Raw genomic sequence first — 22,449 nt, 5'->3', positions numbered from 1 at the left:
TGCCTAAACGCACTGAATGCTGGGTTCTTTTTGGAAGAATTAAATGAAACGACACGCACATAAAGCGCCCGGCATGAGCGTGGTGCACGGCAGGTGCAGGGAGAAGTGACCCCACCGGGCTTCTCTGTCCTTCCCAGGAACTATGGCATTGACCCTTCCCAAGGGCCTCGGTGCCCCACCTTGATCAGGGCTGGGCCAGCGGGCCAGGGTGTTACCTTGGAGACAAGGCTCGCCCTGTAGGCTGCCAGAGCCTTTAGATACTCCTTCTTTGCCGCTTCGGTCTTTCTCTTGTAAGCCTGAAAGATCCAAAACATGGGCAACATCGGGGAGAGGTCAGGTGATCAGCCGGAGGCATTTGCCTCTGAGCTTGTTCTGTTCCCTGTTCTCCCTGGATGCCTTTGAGAGGGGCCGGGCACATGGTCAGTGGGGCGGAAGCCCTGGCCTGGACTCCAGGCTGGCACGTTGGAGGGACAAGACGGACAGAGATGCTTATTCTCACTTAACGGAAGAGGAAGGAGAAATCAGAATGGTTAGGCCACTAGTGAACGCAGCTGGCAAACAGCAGGACTGGAAGGGCTCTAGCCTCCCAGCTTACAGATGGGCAAACTGAGTCAGGAGAGACCTGAAATCAGGAGGCTTTTCCTGATTTCAGGCATTCCAAGTCTGTCACTGGCTCCAGGGCCTCAAAGCCCCGGGGGAGGGCCCTGGAAGGGACAAACTCACCTGCTTCTGCTCCTCTCCCAAGCTGTCCCACATGGAGGCCACGATTTTAGACACATCCCCGAAGGTGGCACTGGGGTTCTGTCCCTTGATGGCAGCTTGTGTGTCTCTGAAGAAGAGCGCATAGGCCGACACGGGCTTCTGTGGCTCGTTGGGGTCCTTCTTTTTCTTCTTCTTTGGGTTCTTGGTCTTTTTTCCTGGGTCGGTGGAAGGTCTCTTCTCTCCTGACATCTGCACAGGGGAAAGGAGTCAGAAAAGCAGAGACGCCATGGGCTTCCCCCTACAGGTCCCCACCCACTCAGCCTGAGGCAGAGGGGACCTTCCCCAGCGGCCCTACCGCCTGCCTGTCCAGCTCTGAGCGGCCACAGGCGCCCAACCCCCGGGCTCCAGCTCAGGCTGCACGGACCACACTGTCATGCTCACCGCTCTCTGTGTGAGAAGCAAAGCGTGCGCACACACACACACACACACACGCGCGCGTGCGCACACATACATGCAAACACGCACATGCACACACTCACGCACACACATGTCCTGGACAGGAGCTAGGAACCCCGGGGTTACTGTTTAACTCATGAATGAAAATCAGCAAGGTGGCAAAGTTGATTCGAAGAGAAAAAGTGCCCTACAGAGCAATGAAACCATCACCTTTGGGGCTTTTACTCTTTTCTCCCAGGCAGAAGTCATTTGTGTCTCTATAGGGAGACATTAATTCACCTTATAATCAGACAAAAATTGTTTACCTCTCTGCCTCTTCTTTCCCAAGGTAACATCTACGTTTATAGAGTGTAAAATCCCCTAAAGGATCAGGAGTAAGGAATCCCAACAACTACGCTCTCCTAGAGAATCTGCGGGCTCCCGCGTGAGCCTGCGGATGCGGTATGCCACCGAAAGTGTGCGTGGCCCTGGGCTCAGTCCAGGTTTTGAGGATATCAATTTTTCTGAACTGTCCTCCCTTGTGATCACAAAAAAGCCCCAAAGATGATCCTTAGCCATCCACGAAATTTCAGGTGTGTGTCTCGGGGCAGGGGACTTAGGGCCGGGGCCCTGTGAAGTTGCGGGACAGGAGACAGGTTATGTGACAAGGTGTGCGTGGCCTCGCTCCGGACACCTGGCCGCAGAAGCAGGACCACAATCCTGTGAGTGTGCAACTCAAAGCTTGCGGGATGGGAGCCGCATCGGGATGCTGGCCACAGACCTCAGTGGGTCACCAGTAGGACCCTCAGCTCACACGGGGACCAGGATCCTACAGTGAAGAATGTCACTCTCTACACCAAGCAGATGACACCAGGAACCGATGAGGAAATCGTGGGGGGATGACGAGGGGAAGTCGGTAGCACTGCAGCATCTGTTCCTGCCTCTCTCTGCAGCCAGACTGACGTAAGCTCTCTGGGGCCTGGGTTTTCCCATCTGCCTATTGGAGAGGACAATGGCCTTGGCCACACAGGGCCGTCATGAGGACCCCGTGGGTTAATACTGGTTATGTGCTTAGAACAGTATTCGGCCCCAATGGGGTGTGCTAAATATAAGATAAAATAAAGCCACTCCTGCAAGTTACAATGCGGATGCAGCTGGACCAGATCCAGAGGTGCCCACCCAGCCCCGGAGGTCAGGGTCCCGGTCAGGTGGCACAGGCGCCACTGTCACTGCCCCAGGCCTCTGCAGGGCCCCCACGGGGAATGAGAGCCCTCAGGAAGAAGAAATGGAGGTGGGGTTCGGGGGATCACGTTTGGGTTCTGCCACGGGCTCATGGGGAGAGTCGCAGTGAACGCAGCCGTCCCTGGGCTCTCTGGCCTCTGTCTTGCGCCCCAGAGAAACCAGATGCCTTCCCACAGCCAGGGGGAGCTGTCAGTGCACAGGAAGTGACCTGCACAGCTAGTGACCTCTCACCCCCGACATGTTCTTTAAAGGCGGGACCACCCATGATTCCAGGGGTGCTGGGGGTCGGGGGAGCTTGTCCCCAGGGGGAGCGTGTCAGTTCCGGTGCTGCCCAGAGCTGTCCTCTGCTGGGCCACACACCTTTGTCAGAAAACCTTCTTCTGCAAGGCCAAAGTGGCCATAAGACGTGACCCTGAGGATATTGCTGATGCCATCAATGTCACCGAGATGACCCACTGGCCATTGAGGTATAAGCCCTCACCACGTTGTCACAGGATTCTCTCATCCGCCCCCTCGGCCACTGGTGAGCATTGTCTCTGCTTTATACATAAGGCCCTGGGAGCGGAGGGGCACAGGTTGGCAAGGACACTCGGCAAATCTAGCGGCTGCAGCCAGAGAGCCCCAAGTCCAAGCTCGGCCGTCTCTACTGACCAGGGGCTCCAGCTGGCAGACCCTGTGCTACCTGCTGATTTCCCTCCTCTGTGCCCTCCAGCAAATGCTACGGTTGTGCTCTTGCGGTCTGGTCTCCAGGCCGGTGATGCCCGTTTCCACATAGGGCCCACCCGCCTCCTGACGGGAGGGCATCTCAGGGCCCCGCGTGGCCTCCCGACCTACCTTGAAATGCGCTTCTGATTCCTCCTCCTGAGTTGAACTGGAGGGGGAGGGCGTGGCTGACTTGCTCCCTGGGGGGGACGGGGAGCTGTGGGCGATGCCGCTCCGGATGCCCATCTGAGAGATGAGCTGGGACTGGCTGAGGGCGCTCATGTGGCTGGCCAGCATCGCCGGGCGGCCCAGCAGGGGCCCCGGCCGGCCGGAGTCGTAGGCAGCGACCTCCGAGTGGACCATCTCCTGGATCTGAGAGAGGAGAACAGGGCATGGTGAGCTAGAGGGGACCTGCCTGCCCCCATCACACAGCGGGACTCCGAGGAGGGGCAGGCTGTGGGCTGTGGCACTGTGGGCTGCGCTCCCCTGGTTTGGCGTCTTATAAGCTGGGTGACTCTGGCTAAGTTACTTAACCTCTCTGTGTCCCCACTACTTTGTTGGAAAAATGCGGATAATAATTAAGCTTACCTTCAAGTGTTGGTTAGGATGAAATGTGCCTGGCACCTAGTAAGCCATATATTGGGTAAGAGTTTGTTAAATACATAGAATAAATAAATCCCTTAATAAAGCTATATATTTCTCTTCCTCTCAGCCAGTAATTTTCTTATTAAATCTTCCCTATGACATTTCTAACTGGTAATTTTTGGACTACAAGAAAGATCCTGGGGCGCCTGGGTGGCTCAGTGGGTTAAAGCCTCTGCCTTCGGCTCAGGTCATGATCTCAGGGTCCTGGGATGGAGTCCCGCATCGGGCTCTCTGCTCAGCAGGGAGCCTGCTTCTTCCTCTCTCTCTCTCTGCCTGCCTCTCAGCCTACTTGTGATCTCTGTCTGTCAAATAAATAAACAAGATCTTAAAAAAAAAAAAAGAAAGATCCTGACTTTCACATACAGGCACTGCTCACACTAAACGCATATGTGGGACAGTGTGTCCTTGTCACTTAAATATCTTAAATACACACACGCGCACATTGTGGAGTGCGGCATACCAGTCTGCATCCGCTTATAATTATTTTTATTGCTTTTGCATCTGTGTTTATTTTCCCTTTGTTACTTCTGATGCCAAGTAGCTGTGTTTTCCTCTCATGTTTTCTTCATTAGGCAAGCTCATGGATTTTCCCATTTTTATTATGTGGGAGGTTTTCTCCTCCTCAAAAGAATCAGATTTCATATTTGTTTATCGCTTCTCTGATTCTTTAATATCTAATCATCTGTATCTTTATTAATTACGTCCTTTGATTCTAAAAGATATGTAACTGTTCTTTCCGCCCTGCCCGCCCCTCCCCCGTCCCCCGCCGCCCCCGATTTTGGTCACGTTTCTAATTCATTATTTCCATTCTCAATGTTTAGAAATGTGTTGCATGCCATGAAGTTGCCTCTGGGCATGACTTTGACATTTCTCATAGACTTCACCACGTTAAGATTTTCATTAGTGTTCTTTTTCTGTGTATCTATTTCAATTTTTTATTTTCTTTCATCCAAGACTTGTTTAAAAAAACGTTTTGGAAAAAGAAAGTTTTGAAATTTCTAAGAGGTTCATTTTTTGTTTGTTTGTTTCTTTTCCCTTTGCTACTAATTTCTAGGGACACAGGTGATCAAAGGACATCCTCCGTACTACGTACTACGTGCACTCCTGAGACTTTGGTAAGGTTTCCTTAGGACCGAAAGAAACATCTTTATACTTTGTACCTTAGCCCTCAGGAACAGGGCGAGCCTGGTGCAGATTAATCTGGTTTCTTAGAGGCCACGTGCTATGGTTTTGATTCCTTCCTGACTTTTTTAGCCCCTCTAAGTTGCCTCCAACTTTTCTGCTTCCATCACAATCTTCCTTCAACACTTAAAGTGTTTTGTTTGGGGAATGTGATGGTTTTATTGCAAAAGGAAGACTGCCTATTACATCTTCATTAGGGATTGAATTTTAGTATTATCTAGAGCGCCTCCCTTTTGCCTTCAGCTCAGCGGAGTCTGATCCGAACATCGTCATCCTTGCCTGGGTATGTATTTGTTTGAATTTGTCTGGTGTGTCCTCAGTTCTGAGGAACTTTCTTTTCCAGGTTTCTCTCCACTTAAACTTTTTTTTGAGGGGGGTGGGTAATTATCTTTGGCAAATGCTGGCATTTCTGTTGTGTGGTTTTTGAAAGGCTGCTTTTCATAATATTTTCCATGGCTATTTTGGCTCCCATATGTTCTTGAGTTACGTACATAGGTTAACTACATAAATATATACTTTTTAAACTGCCCGCTTCATCTAGATTTCAGCACTAATAGCATATACCTAGGATAATATTGCTATATTTTTAACCTGCTTCTATGCTTTTTGTAGTTAAATTCCCAGTTGCATTATTGTGAATGCATGTTGCTTTTTAAAAATTTCCTTCTCAAAGGTTTACATGTTTTAACTCCCCAATGAATCAGTTCTTATATTTTAAAAAATCAGCTTGACAAGTTTTCTGAGAATTAAATTTTGCTTTTCTATGAAGGTACCATAAGTGGCTTTTTATGTTGCTTTCAAATTAAATAATTTATTTATACTTTCACATTTTCTTTTTGAATAATATTAGCATCTAGGGCAGAGGCTCAAACAGGGACCATTTGCCGAGAAACCTGGCTATGCCTAGAGACATTTCTGGTTTTCACAGCTGATGTGTGTGTGTGGAGGTGGTGCTAGGAGCATCTCATGGAGAGAGGTCAGAGGTGTTCCCAAATGTCCTACAGTGTGTAGAATGCCCCCTACACACACACACACACACACACACACACACACACTCACACACACCCCACATATCCAACAAAGTATTATGTGTCCAAAGATGTCAATTGTGCTGAAGTTGAGAACCCCTGCTCTGTAACTATGATTTTTGCCCCATGAGGAGCATTTTAACTGTGTCATATAAATATTTTTAAAAATATTCTACAACTGAAGATTTTATTTGGTTTTTTTTACCTAAAGTTATTTGGAGAAGAGTCCTTATTTAACGTATCCTTTTGTTATGATGGTCCGAAAACATGATTCCTAGAATTTTATCTTTTTGGTACTGGGGTTTTCATGACGGCTTAGGGTACGATTGTTTTTGGTAAAATGTTCCTGTGCATCGGAAATCATGTTGATGCTGTAATATACACATTTCTCGATGTGTCTATTGCATAAACTGTTTCGACTACTTCAGCGGTGGTATGCCAAGAAAAATGAGTTAAAGCAGCTCCTATTGCTCCTGTGTTCCCCTCAGAATTTAATCAGGTTTCCTCATATATATTGATGTGACGTTACTCCTTGTTATAAAAATTCCAGAATGCTGTATTTTCATTTCCTTCTTAACAATAAAAAAACATCTTCACCTCAATTAATGTTTTTATCTTAGATCTGACTTTACCTGGGATCTGTCTCTCTTTATTTTTCCGTTTTATTGCTGTACACCACTTTAAGTGTGCATCTTATAAATAGCATATAGGTAGCTTTTGGTTCTGAGCTCTTACTTTTTGTGAAATACATATTGTGTTGTTATAGTAATCATAAAGAAACAGACTTTAAGTGCTCTGCTGCAAAGAGTAAAAGATTTTACAAGGAATTCGATTAAAAAGTGGACAAAGAACTTGAATAGTATTTTGAAGATGTCCAAGTGGCCAACAGGTTTGTAAAAAGGTGTGGGGGCATCACTCAACCTCAGGCGGATGCAGATCAAAGCCACAATGAGATACCATCTCTCATCTGCTGGGATGGCTATTATCAAAAAGAGAAAAGATACAGGGTTGTGAGTTCGTCCACACTGGGGGGAAAAAAAAAGAGAGAGATCAAAGTGCTGACAAGGCTGTGGAAAAGGGGGACCCATGTGTGCTGTTGGTGGGAAAGTAAATTGGAACAGCTCCTGTGGAAAACAGTCTGGAGTTTCCTCAAAACACTGAAAAAAGAACTACCATGTGATCTAGCCAGACCACTTCTGGGTATTGACCCAAAAGAAATGAATTCACTACCCTGAAGAGATATCTGTGTGCCCATGTTCACTGCAGTATTTTTCACAGCCGAGACATGGGAATAACCTCGTGTCTTTGAACAAGTGAGCGGGTAGAGAAAATGTGGGGCTACGTGCCCTGTTATTTGACCATAAAAAAGAAGGAAATTCTGCCTTTTGCAACGGTATGGATGGACCTCGAAGGCGTTATACCGAATGACACGAGTCAGACAGAGAGAGACAGAGACTGTGGGTTCTCACTCATGCGGGGGTCTAAAAAAGCCGAACTCCAAGAAAGAGAGAGAGCACGGTGGTTTCCGGCACCAGGGGCTGGGCAAATGTGGGAAGGTGGTCCAAGGGCACAAACTTCGAGCTCAGGGCGAATAAGATGTGGGGATCTAATGCACACCATGGGGACTCTGATGAATAATGCCTATTATACACTTGAAAGCTATTAAGAATGTAGATCTTAAAGATTATCATGGAACACACACACAGGCACACACAAAGTTAATTATGTGAGCGGATGGAGGTATTAACTATCCTCGTTGTAGTAATAATTGCACAAAATATATGCATGTACCAAATCATCCGGTAGACCTTCAAATCACATAGGTTAAATGTTAGTGATATCTCAATAAAGCTGGAAAAAAATTTTAACTCTCAAGAAAATAAAGAGTAGAAGGTTTTAAAATCTCTTCTCTAAACATCCCTCTTTCCGTTTCAATGTGTACACTCTCTTCCTTCCCTGAATCTTAAATAAGAGTCTGACATTATTTCCTCAAGGGCAAAATGGCCTTGGGGTTCTACGTTTAGGACCTGTGGGTGTTTGTTTTTTTTTTATCTCCTTCCCAGCAGCGTGCTTAGAATTCTTCAACTAGATCTTCCTGACTCCGTAATTTAATATATTGCCAACATGGGATAATGGCAGACTTGAATTTTTGCAAATCTGCAAAGTGTGAAATGCTCTCAAAGTTGTTCTAATTTGCACTGTCCTGATTACTAGAGAGGCTCAACATCTTTGCATAAGTTTACTGGCCATTTGGGTTTCTATTTATGCTGCTGTTGGAGTGTAAGCTAGCAAGTAAGGTAAACGCTTTAGGAAGCAATCAAATAATACACGCATGTACGCTGAAGATGTGCCATCGTGTCACCTAACAACTCTACTCCAAGATATTTATTACAAAGGACTTTCCCAGATGCATAAGAAGACATATATGCCGCAGGATAAATTTTAAAGACATTAGAATGATAAAGCGATTGTCCTTTCGATAGAATGCTGAGCATTGGCTCATGAACGTCTGGGGTTATCTGTTTCTATGGGAAGGTGTGCCTTTGTCTTTGACCAAGCTATTGCACAACTTTGTAAGCTGTAGAAAATTGAAATTAGTGCATCTTATTTTTTAGCACTAAACTTTTTTCATTGTGGGGGCACAAGGGTGGCTCAGTCAGTTAAGTGACCGACTCCTGATTTTAGCTCAGGTCTCGATCTCAAGGTCATGAGTTCAGGGCCCATGTTGGACTCCACACTGCGTGTGGAGTCTGCTTTAAAAAAATTTTTTTCGGGGTGCCTGGGTAGCTCAGTGGGTTTAAAGCCTCTGCCTTCGGCTCAGGTCATGATCCCAGGGTCCTGGGATCGAGCTCCGCATCGGGCTCTCTGCTCAGCGGGGAGCCTGCTTCCTCCTCTCTCTCTGCCTGCCTCTCTGCCTACTTGTGATCTTTGTCTATCAAATAAATAAATAAAATCTTAAAAAAATTTTTTTTTCATTGTGGTAAAATACATATAACATAAAATTTACCATCTTACCCACTTTTTTCAAGATTTGAGAGAGAGTGTGTGTGTGTGCGCTCACAGGTGGGGAGAACAGCAGAGGGGAAGAGTTCTGAGCCCCCACTGAGCGGGGAGCAGGAAGAGAAGCAGGGCTGATCCCACAGCCCATGAGATCATGACCTGAGCCAAAATCAAGAGTCGGTTGCTTAACCAACTGAGCACACACAGAGGCGCCCCCATGCTAACGGTTGTTAAGTGTACTGCTGACATCACACTGTTGGGCAACCATCACCACCATCCATTTCCAGAGCTCCTTCTATCTCACAAAACTGAAGCTCAACCTATGAAACTGTAACCTCCTCTTCTTCCCTCTCTGTGGTGCAGGGCAACCACCACTTGACTACTGTGAAATCTGACCACTAGGCTCTGAGTCTGACTACCTCTGGTAGTCAGGGTACCTCTGGTAAGTGGAATTATACAGCATTTGTTCTTCTGTGACTGGCTTAGTTCACTAAGCATCCTGTCCTCAATGTTCACCCATGCTGGAGCCTACATCAGACTCTCCTTCCTTCAAAGGCTGAATAAAATTCCATTGTCTGCGTACACTGCATTCTGTTTGTCCATTCATCTGTTGATGGACACTTGGGTTGCTTCCAAATTTCGGCTGTTGGGAATAATGTTGCTACAAACATGGGTGTTTAAGTACCTCTTCATTCTCTGGAGTATGCACTCAGAAATAGAATTGCTCGATGATACAGTAATTCCATTTTTAATTTTTGAGGAGCTGCCATATTGTTTTCTATAGGGCCTGCACCATTTTACATTCCCACCCATACTGCATGAGGGTTCCAGTGTCTCCATATCCTGGCCAATGCTTACTAATTTTTTTTTTTATAGTAGCCATCCTAGTGGGTGGAACGCAGTGAATTCTCATCCATAAAAATGCAAAAGAAATGTTGTGTGGGGTAGAGGTACAATTGATCCCATCTTGTAGAAAAGAAGATTCTAAACATACTCTCTGGCTCTATAGATATCAACCAGTTTTGGGTTTATTAGAAAATTGATGTCAGCACTCTTGGTAGCTGATATCTCTGCGTGTCCTCAGATTCTCCTTTGAGCCAATTGTAATATATAATTGGTTTTCTCATTAATGAATAAGTTAAATAATTGGATATGTCTTCATTTTATATTCACACCAGAGTCACGATGTTACCTTTCAAAAGAGACACATGATAACAAAGATGTTCATTACGGTGTTTTCCAAATTCCAGAAAAAAAATGTTCACCCCTTAGTGAAATGGTGAAATCTGGGATCTAGTCACATAATGGAACTCTGTGCGGTTAAAGGGAATGACCTACAGCTCCACCTGCAGTGTGGGTAGACTCAGCAACAGGAATGAGGAAACGAGTTTTAGGTGCACGCACCATAACACGTTTAAGGTACATGTTTAAAACATGAAACACGACTATAGAGTGTTGAAGGATGTATAAAAATGTAGTAAAAGCATTAAAAAAAACCCTCAGGAAAAGAAAGACAGATATAAAGCCCACTTAATTTGTACCTGTAATACTTTAATTTTTCAAAAACAGATCCGAAGCAAATCGTAATCAATCCCAACAATCAGGGGCTCTTCCGAGCTCCGTGCTGAGGCTGAATGCGCCCGGGGTCTGGGAAGTCCGGGAAGGCGGCCAGCACGCCCACCACCGAGCTACTTAACACACCCGAACACTCCCCTGAGCGCCAGCCTGGGCCCCGAAGCCCCACTCCCTGGCCAGCTGCCTCTACACTGGACGTCCCACAAGCATGTCAACATGCTGGAAATCGAACTCCGTTCTCCTCTGGTCTGTTTCACCAACACACTCAGTGGCCGTGTCAGCCTTTCACCAACCAACCTTGATCTCTCCGTGTTCCTCACACCCCCTCCCCGCTGCCCCAGACACATCTCTGCAGCCTCTGCCTCTGCAGGGAACCTAAGTCCCTCCCCCACCTCTCCCTCCCAAGCGGTCCACTCTTATTTTCCCATTTCTCATTTCACGTCTGTTCTCTCCACCTCCTGCCAGCCTGTTTCCCCAACACTCCCAGGAGGGACTCTAAAATACATGAACGAGACCACGCTACTCCCCTCCTTAAAATCCTTCCTCGGCATCCCGATCCTCTTGGAACACAATCCACTCCTCTTTCCACACTCTTTGAGGCTGTGCATTACGGAGCCCTGACCCCTGATGCTCCAGTCCTTGTTGCAAACTGTACCCCCTCCGCCCCCGCCCCCCCCCCCACCGCCGACTGCCTCTCTCACTCGCCTCTGCCTCCTTCTCTCAGACCGCCAAGTGCAGGAGGCCTTTCCCAGCCTCTGCTTTCTGAGCCTGAGCGTTCCTCCCCTTGGTCTCTGCATGTGGTTCCTCATCTTTCAGATCTTAACGTGAATGTCACCTCCTCAGGGAAGCCTTCCCTGACCACTTTGTCTAACATCTAAACACAATCGTTACTCTGCGTCATCATATTGCCTGTTTCCTTCATAACAGTTATTTCCAGCTGTAACTATCTTGTGCTTTATTTGTCTCTTGTCTCCTGAGAGCATCCTCTGCCGAGGGCAGAAGAGAAGTTGAGTGCCCAGAAGTGTGGCCCCTGACCGAGACAGGAGCGTGTGGAAGGGCCTGGGTTCCCTCTCTGAGCTGTGTTCCAGGCTCTCCCCGGAGTGTCCGCCGTGGGGCTGCGTTCCAGCGGCCGCAGGGCCACGACTCCCCAGCCCGCTCTCTCCTGGCTTTCCTCGCTTCCAGTATCCGTCCCCTTCCTCTTCTGCAGGCCCTTCTGGGGTCAGCCCCCCACTAAACACCGGCACCCAAACCTTTGCTAGTCTGGTTTTAGGGAATCCCAAATTAAGACACCAGCCCCCTCTCAGGCTCTATGCTGGTCGCCGGAGTGATGCTTCTTGAGTATAAAAGTTTCCTCCCTGCTCAGAATCTTTTAGAAGCTCCTGCAGGGCCTGCTAGCCTTGCCCTAGGCTTGTGAAGCAAAGAATCGCCCCACCTGTCTTCCCAACCTCTCCAGATCCTTCCACGACGTCCCCAGGGACATGTGGGTTTCCCTCTAAAGGGAGGCACTCCCCCTGTGGCTCACAGGGCCTTCCCTCTATGGCATCATCCTTGGAGGCTGACCTGAAACGTCACCTCCTCAGAGAAGCCTTCCCTGACCTCCCTCTCCAGTCCCCCTCCTCTGGCCACACACCTTTCCCCAGTCTTTCCAGGGCTCAGGTGGGCATTAAGCATCTGCTTCTGGACAGAGACACAGAACGTGTGTCCCCAGCCCCGGGCAGGTGGCCCAGCTCGTAGCTGGCACTTTGGAGATATCTGCGACCAAAGGCACCAAGCCTCCTGCTTCTCTCGTGGAAACATATGGACACATCAGGAGCCACATCTGCAGCCTCTCCAGGAAGGATGATCAGAGGAAACAGCAAGGAGGTGTCCTTGTGAACGTAATGAGATTCGCCTGGCTTAATAGATTCTCGGAGGGGCAGGAGCACAGAGGTGTTTTTCACAAATTCCCCATTTCGCAAATTCCCCTCTGTGGAGAGAAGAACCTCGGGTGCTGAGGTGCCCCTACCCAGGGTGGGGAGAGGATAAGAAATCACACCTCCTCCTTCCCGCCCTCTGCCGATTCACAGAACTCACACCCTGCCCGTTTCCTCCCAGGCAGGGACGTGGTGTCATTAAACACAGCCTCACACTCTGCCTGGGGAATTGGGACTTTTTTTCTGGAGGCAACAGCGGCTCAGCTCAATTCTGTTCTCCCACTGAAGCCTCTGCCTCTGCTCTAGAGGGGCCAGAAACTTTCTAATTTCTAGCCAGACCCCAAAACTAACAAGCCACTGACCAGCATTTGACAACCCCTCCCATGGCCCTAGAGTGGCTCTTTCCAACAGATCCTAATCTCCCTGTTCTACAGACAATGATAATGTCTACATTATCATTATCAATGATAATGTTCTACAGACAATGATTGTTATCATGATAATGATAACAATACTCATTATTTTACTGAGTGAGTACTCACTGTGTACCAGGTACTACGCCAGGGGTGGCATGGACACAAAAACACTTTTATCACCCCTGTTTTTAAAATAAAGACACTGAGGGGCGCCTGGGTAGCTCACTGTATTAAATCCTCTGCCTTCGGCTCGGGTCATGATCTCAGGGTCTTGGGATCGAGCCCCGCATCAGGCTCTCTGCTCAGCAGGGAGCCTGCTTCCCCCTCTCTCTCTGCCTGCCTCTCTGCCTACTTGTGCTCTCTCTCTCTCTGCCAAATAAATAAATAAAATCTTTTAAAAAAATAAATAAAGGCGCTGAAATTCAGAGAGGTTAAGTGACTCTCCCAAGGTCACATAGGTAGGAAGTGGGGAAAGTCAGAATTTGGGGTGTCTTCTGAGACTGAGATCTTTTCACAGCACCCACACAGATCTTAAAGGGCTCTACTATGGCTGCAGGGTAATAAATGTGCCCTTGCAGGGCAGGTGTGAGGACCCAATGAAAAGATAACTTTGTATAGAGCCTGGCACATGGTAGGTGTTCCTTCCCTTCATTCCCTATGAACATGTTCAAAGTATCAGCTTGAAGCTTGAATCAGAGCAACAGGGCTGAGAAGTGGTCAGAAAAATGGAAGTTTCTGGAATGAGAGAAGCCAGTCTCCAAAGAAAATAAAAATAACAGCTCAAGGTCTGGCACAGGGGTAGTAGCACTTCACACATGTTTGTTAATATTTGTTAGATCCAGAGTTGGCAAACTTCTTCTGTAAAGGACCAGATATGAAATATGCCGGACTTTGCAGGCCAGATGGCCTCAGCTGCAACTATTCAGTTCTGCCACCGTAGCACAAAAGCAGCCCTGGACATGTACATGAACGGGCATCACTGTGTGTCAATAGAACTTTATTTACACAAACAAGCAGAGGGCCAGAATTGGTCTATCCCCATAGATTGCCAATCTCTGTTTTAGATGAATGTTAAGTAAACAGAAACAGTGGAAGAGACACTATCGTTCAGCCGGCAGTTAACATCTGCCAGGCACGGACCTTCCCAGCATATTTAATTCTCATCCAGTCAAGGGAGGAGGGTGTTTATCATTAGCATCTTATAGATGGGAAAGCTGAGGCTCAGAAAGAGAAGTAACATATGCCAGGTCATTTAGTGTAGGTGGTAGAGACGGGATTCAAATCTGGGCTGTCTGGCTGCCACGCCTGTGCCCTCAGGGGCTACCCCTTCAGCCCACCCTCCTGTCCAGCCCCTGCCCCAGGAAACAAGTACTGGGGGCTGCTCCTCAGCTAAACCCTGCCTTGGCCACCACCTGGGGCCTTGGTCTGACTGCCCTGCAACCTCTCTTTAAAATCAGCAAGGCAGGGCGCCTGGGTGGCTCAGTGGGTTAAAGCTTCTGCCTTTGGCTCAGGTCATGATCTCAGGGTCCTCGGATCGAGTCCTGCATTAGGCTCTCTGCTCAGCAGGGAGCCTGCTTCCTCCTCTCTCTCTCTCTGCCTGCCTCTATGCCTGCTTCTGATCTCTGTCTGTCAAATAAATAAAAATAAAATCTTTAAAAATAAAATCAGAAAGGCCTGGACTGGCCACAGAGACCCCGGAATCAGGCTGTGTCCTGACACTGACCTTCCATGGTTGTCTGGAGCCTCCTTCTTAGGGGCTCGACTAGGCCTCCGCCTTGAACTGCCTCCTCAGAACCACCTCTGTGGTCATTTTACTTTGTTAGTCCACCAGGGTCCCAACCCCGTTCCTGTCACTCATTCATTCAACAAACGTGCCCTGAGGGCCACTGTTTCTGAGCGCTTGGGGTAGATGCAGGAGACAAAGAGCTCCGCTTCCGGAGTCCCGTCTGATGGGGGAGGCAGAGAGGCCTCCACACAGGTTTAACCAGTGCAGCAGAGGGAGCTGGGTGGGGTCAGAGAAGGGGCCTCTCCAATGCCAGGAGAGCCAGCGAGCAACCCCCAGGGGAAGATTCTAAGCTGACTCTGGGAGGGGAGGTCCGCAGAAGAGAAGGAGGCGCGGAGGGCAGTCCCAGGAGCAGGACCAGCCTATGTGAGGGCACAGAGGCATGGAGTACTGTGATGGCTAATTCATCTGTCCCTTTGGGCCTCAGGGTGCCCAGGCATTTGGTCCAGCGTTATTCAAGATGTGTCTCTGGGAATGTTTCTGGATGAGATGAACATCTCACTCAGCAGACTGAGTGACACGGGCTGCCCTCCCCGCCCCCCACCACCCGCCCCAGCTCCTGCAAGGTGGCTGGGCTTCACCCAATCCACTGGAAACCCGAGAAGAACTTTTTGTTCTGGGAGAGGGAACTTCACCAGCCGGAGTGCTGGGACATCCTCTTTCTCCGGAGAACCCCTGACTAGCACACGTGGCACGAAGAGCTTTGCGAGCTGCCCACGGCCTGGCACAGCCGGACTGTCGGGAGGAGCAGGACCCGAGGAGAAAGCAGCATCGGAGGCCAGCCCCGGGGGCCCGAGGTGCAGGCACAGGGCCTGCGGGTGCTAAGAGGATGGGCACCGGCTTTCAGCAGAGGAGAGTCAGAACCCAGGGCCGTGTGCCGCCAGCCTCCAGGGAGTCCTGTGACCCGTGGCAGAAGGGCCTGCCCAGGGGAAACTCGTCTGGGGACGCCAACACGTCTCAGTACTCTGAGAAGCACAGCGAGCCCAAGTAACTGTTTCCTATTGCCACTTTGACCAATTAGCTTCAACTTGGTGGCTCAAAAGAATGCAAACTCAGGGTGCCCAGCTGGCTGGGTGGGTGGAGTGTGCAACTCTTGACCTCAGAGCTGTGGGTTCGAGCCCCACAGTGGGTGTAGAGATTACATAAAAATAATTTTTTTTTTTTAAAAGAGCACACATTCATTCCCTTATTAAAGTTCCAGAGGCCTAAAGTCCGGAATCAGGCCCATCAGGCTGCAGCCCGAGTGCTGGCCGGGGTGGTTCCCTCCGGAGGCTCCAGAGGAGAATCAGTCTCTTTGCTTTCTTTTTCTTTCTTTTCTTTCTTTTCTTTCTTTCTTTCTTTCTTTCTTTCTTTCTTTCTTTCTTTCTTTCTTTCTTTCTTTCTTTCTTTCTTTCTTTCTTTCTATGATGGATGCTGTCCTTATTCCTTGGCGTGTGGTCCTTTGTCATGTGGCCGTTCCTCCCTCCGCTTCACTGTCACACCACCTAGCCCAGTGCGGGGGTGGGGCGGGGAGTGGACCCTCTTGCCCCCCCTCCCTTATAAGGATTCATGATCACAACATGGGGTCCACCCAAAGAATCCAGGACAATCGCCCCGTGTCAAGATTTTTAACTTGATCACATCGGCAAAAGCCCTTTTGCTATATACAGTATCAAATTCTCAGGCTCCAGGGACTGGACCGGGGTCATCTCTCGGGGGCGGGGCAATACTCCGTTGACCTCACTCCCGGAATCAATGACGTCAAGGCCACACCCACAGACCCCCCACCCCCCACCGAATCAGCAATCTGAGGTTTCCTTGGGCTTTAAGAATCAAATATTTGCAAATGATTTCCTTTTAGGCAAAAAAAAAAACCCCAAAACCATTCCAGCAAGAAAGGAAACGAAAGCCAATAGGAAGGCTTCCCCAGAGCCTGCCTCTCACCCGGAAGCCTTGTCAGTAAGTATTTCTAATAAACTTTCATGCTTGGTGGGAGATTCCTCGCACGCTGACAAATTTCTCCTGAAATCTGAGACGTCTTGTTCACAGTGGTAGCTGGCGCGCACAGGTGCCCAGCTGGTACTGTAAAACCAGTAAGCATTTAATTGAAACAAACGACTATAATAATAGTACATTATCCCCGCAGGCCGAGCGCCATCACAGTTTTAATTATTGAGTTAAGAGTCAGACTAATTTATCCTTTTAAAGCAACAGCCCCGTTCCTAGTTATACTGATCCTCCTGTTATGAATATGAAGCCACCAGCAGGGAAGGGTGTGAATGGAAAGCAATTTGTCCCCTTCAGGCTGGTTTTGTCTTGGAAGGTTTGCCAAACAGGGTCTCTGCGACACGGGGTCTGGGACGGCCCGGCCGGGTGTGTGAGACTTCTGTTCGGGTTGGGCTGGGGGCTGTGGCCCTCACGCCTCCACTCAGAGCCTGCGCAAGTTCCTGGCCGCATTCCAAGAAAAGCCCGAGTCCTTACTAAGCCACAGGCTCCTTGATGGACCCCACAGCAGCGCCAGCGGTACCCAGCCCCTCTCTGGCCTCCCCCAGCCCCTTAACTCCACTCAGGCACACTCGCCTCCGGCTGCCCCTTGAAGACACCCATGCGTGCTCGAAGCTCAGGGTCCTTCTCGAGCTCAGGGTGATTTTGCGCCCCAGGGGACATTCAGCCATATTTGGAGACATTTTCGGTTACAACTGGGAGACACTACTGGCGTCTGCTGGGAGCCAGGCCAGGGCCGCGGCCAAACGACCTACTATGTGCAGGACAGCCTCCCACCACGAAGAATGATCCAGACCAAAATGACTGGAGCCCCAAGGGTGGGAAACCCTGCCAGTTAGCTATTGCTTCTGTAGGGGGCGTTCTTCCCCAGCAAGGGGGATCCCTACCAAACATACTCCCTCACCTCCTGCCCATCCCGTCCAGGTCTCCCCTTTCCTACTTGCCTTGACCATCCTCCCGAGACTGCCCCTCTGCCCCTCGCCCCACACCTTCCCAACCCCCTTCATGCTGCTGCGTTCTTCCTTCCAATGCACTGATGCCCTGTGAACACTCTGTGACTTCTTTATTATTTTACTATCTATCCTCTTGCTCCCGCTGCCAGGGTGTGGGTTCCACACAGGCTCCCATCTTCGCTGTGTTCACCCAGGGATTGCCAGCGCCAGAACAGTGCCGGACACACAGGAGGGGCTCAGTGTATGCTTGTTGAATGATCTGCTCAGGGTTCTTCCTCCGTCAAGCCCTGCGTCCACGTGGCCTCCAGGTCGGGCGATACCTGCTCCTCATGATCTGCCCCGTCCTCTCCTTCTAGCTCAGGCTCAGCACCAGTGACTTAATTCTGTGTCCACTTGGCTGGGCTAAGGGGTGCCCAGACAGTGGGTAAAACATCATTGGGTGTGTCTAGAAGAGGCTTCCAGAAGAAGTTAGCATTTGAGTTGGCCAGTGAGTAAAGAAGATTCCCCTCCCCAGTGCAAGTGGTCATCAGCCAATCCACTGAGGACCCTCACACAGAACAGAAAAGCACAAAAAGGCAGAGGAAGGACAAATTCTCTCTCTTTGAAGCTGGAACATCCATCTTCTCCCGCCCCCAGACACTGGAACTCCGGGCTTTCAAGCCTTCGGACTCAGGCTAAATCGTCCCACCAGCTCTCCTGGCTCTTCCGCCCATAGACGGCACATCAGGGGACTTCTCAGCCTCCTTGACAGGAGTCCATTCCTATAACAAGTTTCCTCTTATATGTATGTCTGCATACGCTGTTCCGTTTCTCGGAAGAACCCTCACTAACATAGAGCCCATTCCTTTTTCCAGAGCAATGAAAAGCCTCTTGCTGGGCTGCTAGGGTGTCTGTCTAGCAAGAGTTCTGGGGTCACTCCCGCGGGCCACCTTGGCCCGTGCTCAGATCCTCCAGGCCAGAAGCGGAGGCCTAGCTAGCGATCTGTCACAGCCCCCGGGCCCTCACGGTGAGGGCCCACAAGCCACAAAGGCCCTGAGACACAAAGAGGGCAGGCACAGCCCCTGTCACTCAGGAATGGCCACTGAGTCCAGCGGGACAGATGAATGAGCCAGCCATGTCACCATGTGCGACGCGTTAACGCACCCACCACGATTGCCCCGTGGGCGCACGCAGCCACACAACAAATGCAGCGTGTCCCCTGTGGCCTGGATTCCTGGGATGCAAACTACCCCAGCCCCATGGACAGGGGTTAGGCTGTACCTCGGTGGGGGGTCCGGTTCAGCCCCACGAGATTCTTCCAGCATTTTAATATGTGCCACCCAGGAACCGCCTCTGGCCACCACTGGTGAGCCCAGCAGGCGGTGGAGGGGTCAGCGTTCTCCCTGGGCCCGTCCGCCCCCACTCGCCCCCCATCCTGCCCAGTCACAGGGTCTGGCGTGGAAGATTTTTCTGCGTGCTTCTCTTCGGTCTGTACGCGTGTTGTCCCTTTCCCCATAACCCAGCAGCAAAAAGGCCTTCTTCCCCACCCTCCGTGAAGTTGCCTTTCTAGTTCCTAATGAGAGTTTATTTAGTAAGAATTTAACATTTATTTTTTAATTGTGCAGGTATGAGCGTTAGGAGCTTTACGGTTTTCTGTTAATGCTGTGGATCCCAAGTTGCATAGACCTTGAGAGGTTTCCTGCAGCCCTATTTTTCCCATAAGCCCCGTCATTTTTAGGATTTTGCAGGTTTTGCAGAACTGCGTCTCTCATATCATAGCAGAAACATCTGTATTTACTAAATATCTGCTAAGTGCCAGGCACTGACGAGCACAGATCTCGTGGTGAGTGACACAGGCGCGGTCCCAGCCCCCATGGAACAGACGGTCTTGTGGGGGAGCCAGGCGTCCGTCAATTCCACACCCAAACCATCAGCCAGGCACAATGGTGACGAGCTCTGGAAGGAAAGTCATGGACCACGGTGAGCTTGTTAGGGGCAAACTGGAGCTCTGGAATGGCCTCGGTGAGCAGGTTAGTGGGGAGGCTGGCGGAGGGCGAGACGGATTAGCTTAGAGATCCGGGAAGGGGCCAGGAGGAGATGCTCAGTCTGCACCCTGAGGGTCACCAGGAATGATTTGAGGCAGACCAGTGCCTTCGATTTTAGAAAGGCCAGCTTGGCTGCTATGTGGCAGGGGGCAGGGAACAGCTAACCGGTGAGAAGTGACATAATCACGACCGCAGGTTCGGGTAATGGGGAGTACCAGCTGGCTGTGAGAGAGACCGAGGGAGAGGAGAGAGGCAGGATTTGGGACTGGTCATGGCAGGTGGTCCAGGATGCAGATCATGAATGATATTCACAGACTGGTCACAGGGGACAAGAGATGTGGGCAGCCGGAGGTGGGGGGTGGTCAGCTGCCAGCGGCTGAGCTGGGCCAGAGCCTCCAAGTGGGGTCTCCAGGTAGGGATGGTCAACTACATGGTCTGCTCTTTAGGGTGGGGACTGAGCAATGGAAACTGTCCCCAGAGGTACCCAGCCACCAGGGCAGAGAATCAGGGGGAGGGGGCTGTTAGAAGGAGTGGTCTGAGCCGCAGAGGAAGCCAGGAGCAGCACAGCCGAGAGGGAGGGTGTTTCAGGAGGGAGGGAGTGGCCCCTAAATGTCAGGTCTGAGAGAGGAAGTCGGTGCCCCAGGGATTCGGCCATGCGGAGGTCACTGGCAACCACACGTGGAACAGTTCTGTGGTTGCGGGGAGGTAGAGGCCAGAGTGAATGGGAAGGAGGAAAGACAGACAACCAGGGTTGGTGACCCTCCGGGGAGGCCCACTGGGACCATCAGGAGAGAAGCCAGACGGTGGGCAGGTGTCCAAGGATGACCTTCTGTGTAGATGCTAAGGGGAGAGCACAGTCGTGGACGGTGGGTGCTCCTGTCCCAGAAATACTGCCCCCCCCCCCGGGATGTGGACTGTAGAACTAGGAGCCACAACACCAGGATGCCTCTTGCCGACCTCATTCTCAAGTGAGACTTTTAACAAGCCCTGTGAGGTAGAGATGTGGCTGCACCCACTTTACAGATAAGCACATGGAGTCCCAGAGCAGTAACATCAGTTGCTCCTTGACCCTAACCCAGGGTCTGCCTGACCCCACAATCTGAGCTCTTCCCACTCCTGAGGGCAGAGGGGTCACAGCATGCCCAAGAGGGAGCCCTTCTGCCATCGACCAGGGGAGTCAGCGCGGCCTTGCTGCCTGGTTTTGACTACAGCTGAGCTCTTCTGTATCTTTGTGAGGAACGGGAGCCTGGGGAGTGTCTGCGGGACAAAAGCAATGAAATCCACCAGGAAACTGCTGTGATTAGAACAGGACTGGAGGCTTGAAGTCCAGAGTCAGCATGACAGTCACCCTGAGGGTCTGGGGGCTGCTAGGGCTGGGGCCCAGGCAGGGATGAAACTGGGGGAACCTGGAGGGCAGATCATAGGGGGTAAGAGCACGCTTATGTGATCTCCGTGGAGCCCAGATGGCCCAGCTGATTTCCTGTGCTCAGGGCAGGAGCCCAGAGGTCGGGGTCAGGAGGCACCCGGGGCAGATGTAATAGACAGGAGAGCACTGAGAGATGGAGCCAGTGCCCTTGGACACAGGGAGCTGATTACCAAGACAACCTGTCCGGGCTGTAAAGCCTCTGCCTTCCTGAACTTGATCTTCAGGGCCAGCAACACTAGGGCCGAGCTACATTCTGCAGGGGCGCACCTTGTGGCGGGAAGGCTGTGTTTTATTTCCTTATCTCGTCGTCTACCACACTGGAATGTAAACTCCGCGGATCAGGACTGTCATCGGCTCATGGCTTGAGAGACGGCTGGTACGCAGGAGGGGCTCCATCAAAGTTGAGGGAATGAATGAAGAGTGCCGGAGTGAGCCGAGTAGAACAAGGCTGAGAAATGCCTCGTGTCTTGCTCAAGGTCTTATAGCCTTAAGCATTGGAGCCAGGGTTTGGGATCAGAAAAGGGGATTCTTGCCTTCCAGCAGTAGCTCCCCAGGGACAGACGCCCCTTTCCCATTACCAGTCCAACCCCCAAGCCAGGCTACTGCCAGTGGCCCTGCTAGACCCCGAGCCCCAGCACCTCCCTCTGGTGTAACGCCCTGCTAGTCCAGCTCCCTGTGCCAGCAGCCTTGTTTGCCTCCCTGGACCCTACTCCCTTTTCAGGACTCAGCTCAAATGTCACGCCTCCAGCCCTTCACTGGCTCTCCTAACTACACCAGTGTCCCCTAAAGACCCTGTACTCCTTGTTATTTTTTTTTTCCCCCACTGGCCTTGCCATGGTTGTGATTACACCTTCCCTGCCTGTGTGCCTGATCCTGGCTGTGTGCTCCAGCCATGAACCAGGGACTGTGGCCGCTTTGCTCAGGGCTGTTTCCCCAATGTCTAGCCCCAGGTGTGGCACACAGCAGGCCCCCAGGAAACGTGGAGGGAATGAGCCGGGTAGGCCTGGGTGCTCTGGGCCCCAGAGTGGCAGCCTTCCCAAGCTCCAGGCCAGCCCAATTGATACCCAGCCCCTGCATGGGAGCTGCCTCCTGCTCGTCCCTCTCCAACAGTGGAGTCATGCCCACCTGGGCCCCCGTTCCTTCAAGCCTCCTCTGCTCCCTACTGGCAGTCCTGCCTCTTGGCCTTCGCTTATGCTGTTCCATACCGTTGCTCTAAGTCTAGAGCCTGGCTGGAGTCAGGTGGTCCTGGCATGCTCTGGGTGAGAAGACCTTATCCTGAATGACCTGGATGACCTTGACCAGCCACTTCACCTTCTGGGCTTCCTCAATGGAGGGGCTCTAAAAGGGGCAGAAGTGGCATCAGATTTGCATTTCAGAAAGGTATACCAGTTGCCCCAGTGGAAGGGCACCAGCCCATGAATGAACCAGCAGGGGAGAGAC

At 50.7% G+C, this 22,449-nt stretch overlaps 1 protein-coding gene across 10 annotated transcripts in view; it reads right to left on the bottom strand.

Annotated features, from left to right (window-relative positions):
* The window catches only part of TOX2 (TOX high mobility group box family member 2), a gene marked incomplete at its 5' end in the record, with an annotated part of 130,263 nt that overhangs the window by 4,957 nt on the left and 102,857 nt on the right, over positions 1-22,449 (bottom strand). For all 10 annotated transcript variants that reach the window (XR_014315326.1, XR_014315327.1, XR_014315328.1 and 7 more), the window contains 3 exons: positions 216-296; positions 724-951; positions 3,214-3,453. Coding sequence is in view for 6 of the 10 variants with exons in the window: in XM_082744664.1 (XP_082600790.1) it covers positions 216-296; positions 724-951; positions 3,214-3,453 (549 nt within the window). The remainder of the gene's footprint in view (positions 1-215; positions 297-723; positions 952-3,213; positions 3,454-22,449) is intronic.

This window comes from Mustela nivalis (assembly GCF_964662115.1).
Source record: "Mustela nivalis genome assembly, chromosome: 8".
NCBI lineage: Eukaryota > Metazoa > Chordata > Mammalia > Carnivora > Mustelidae > Mustela > Mustela nivalis.
This window is presented reverse-complemented; position numbering and strand designations above follow the sequence as displayed.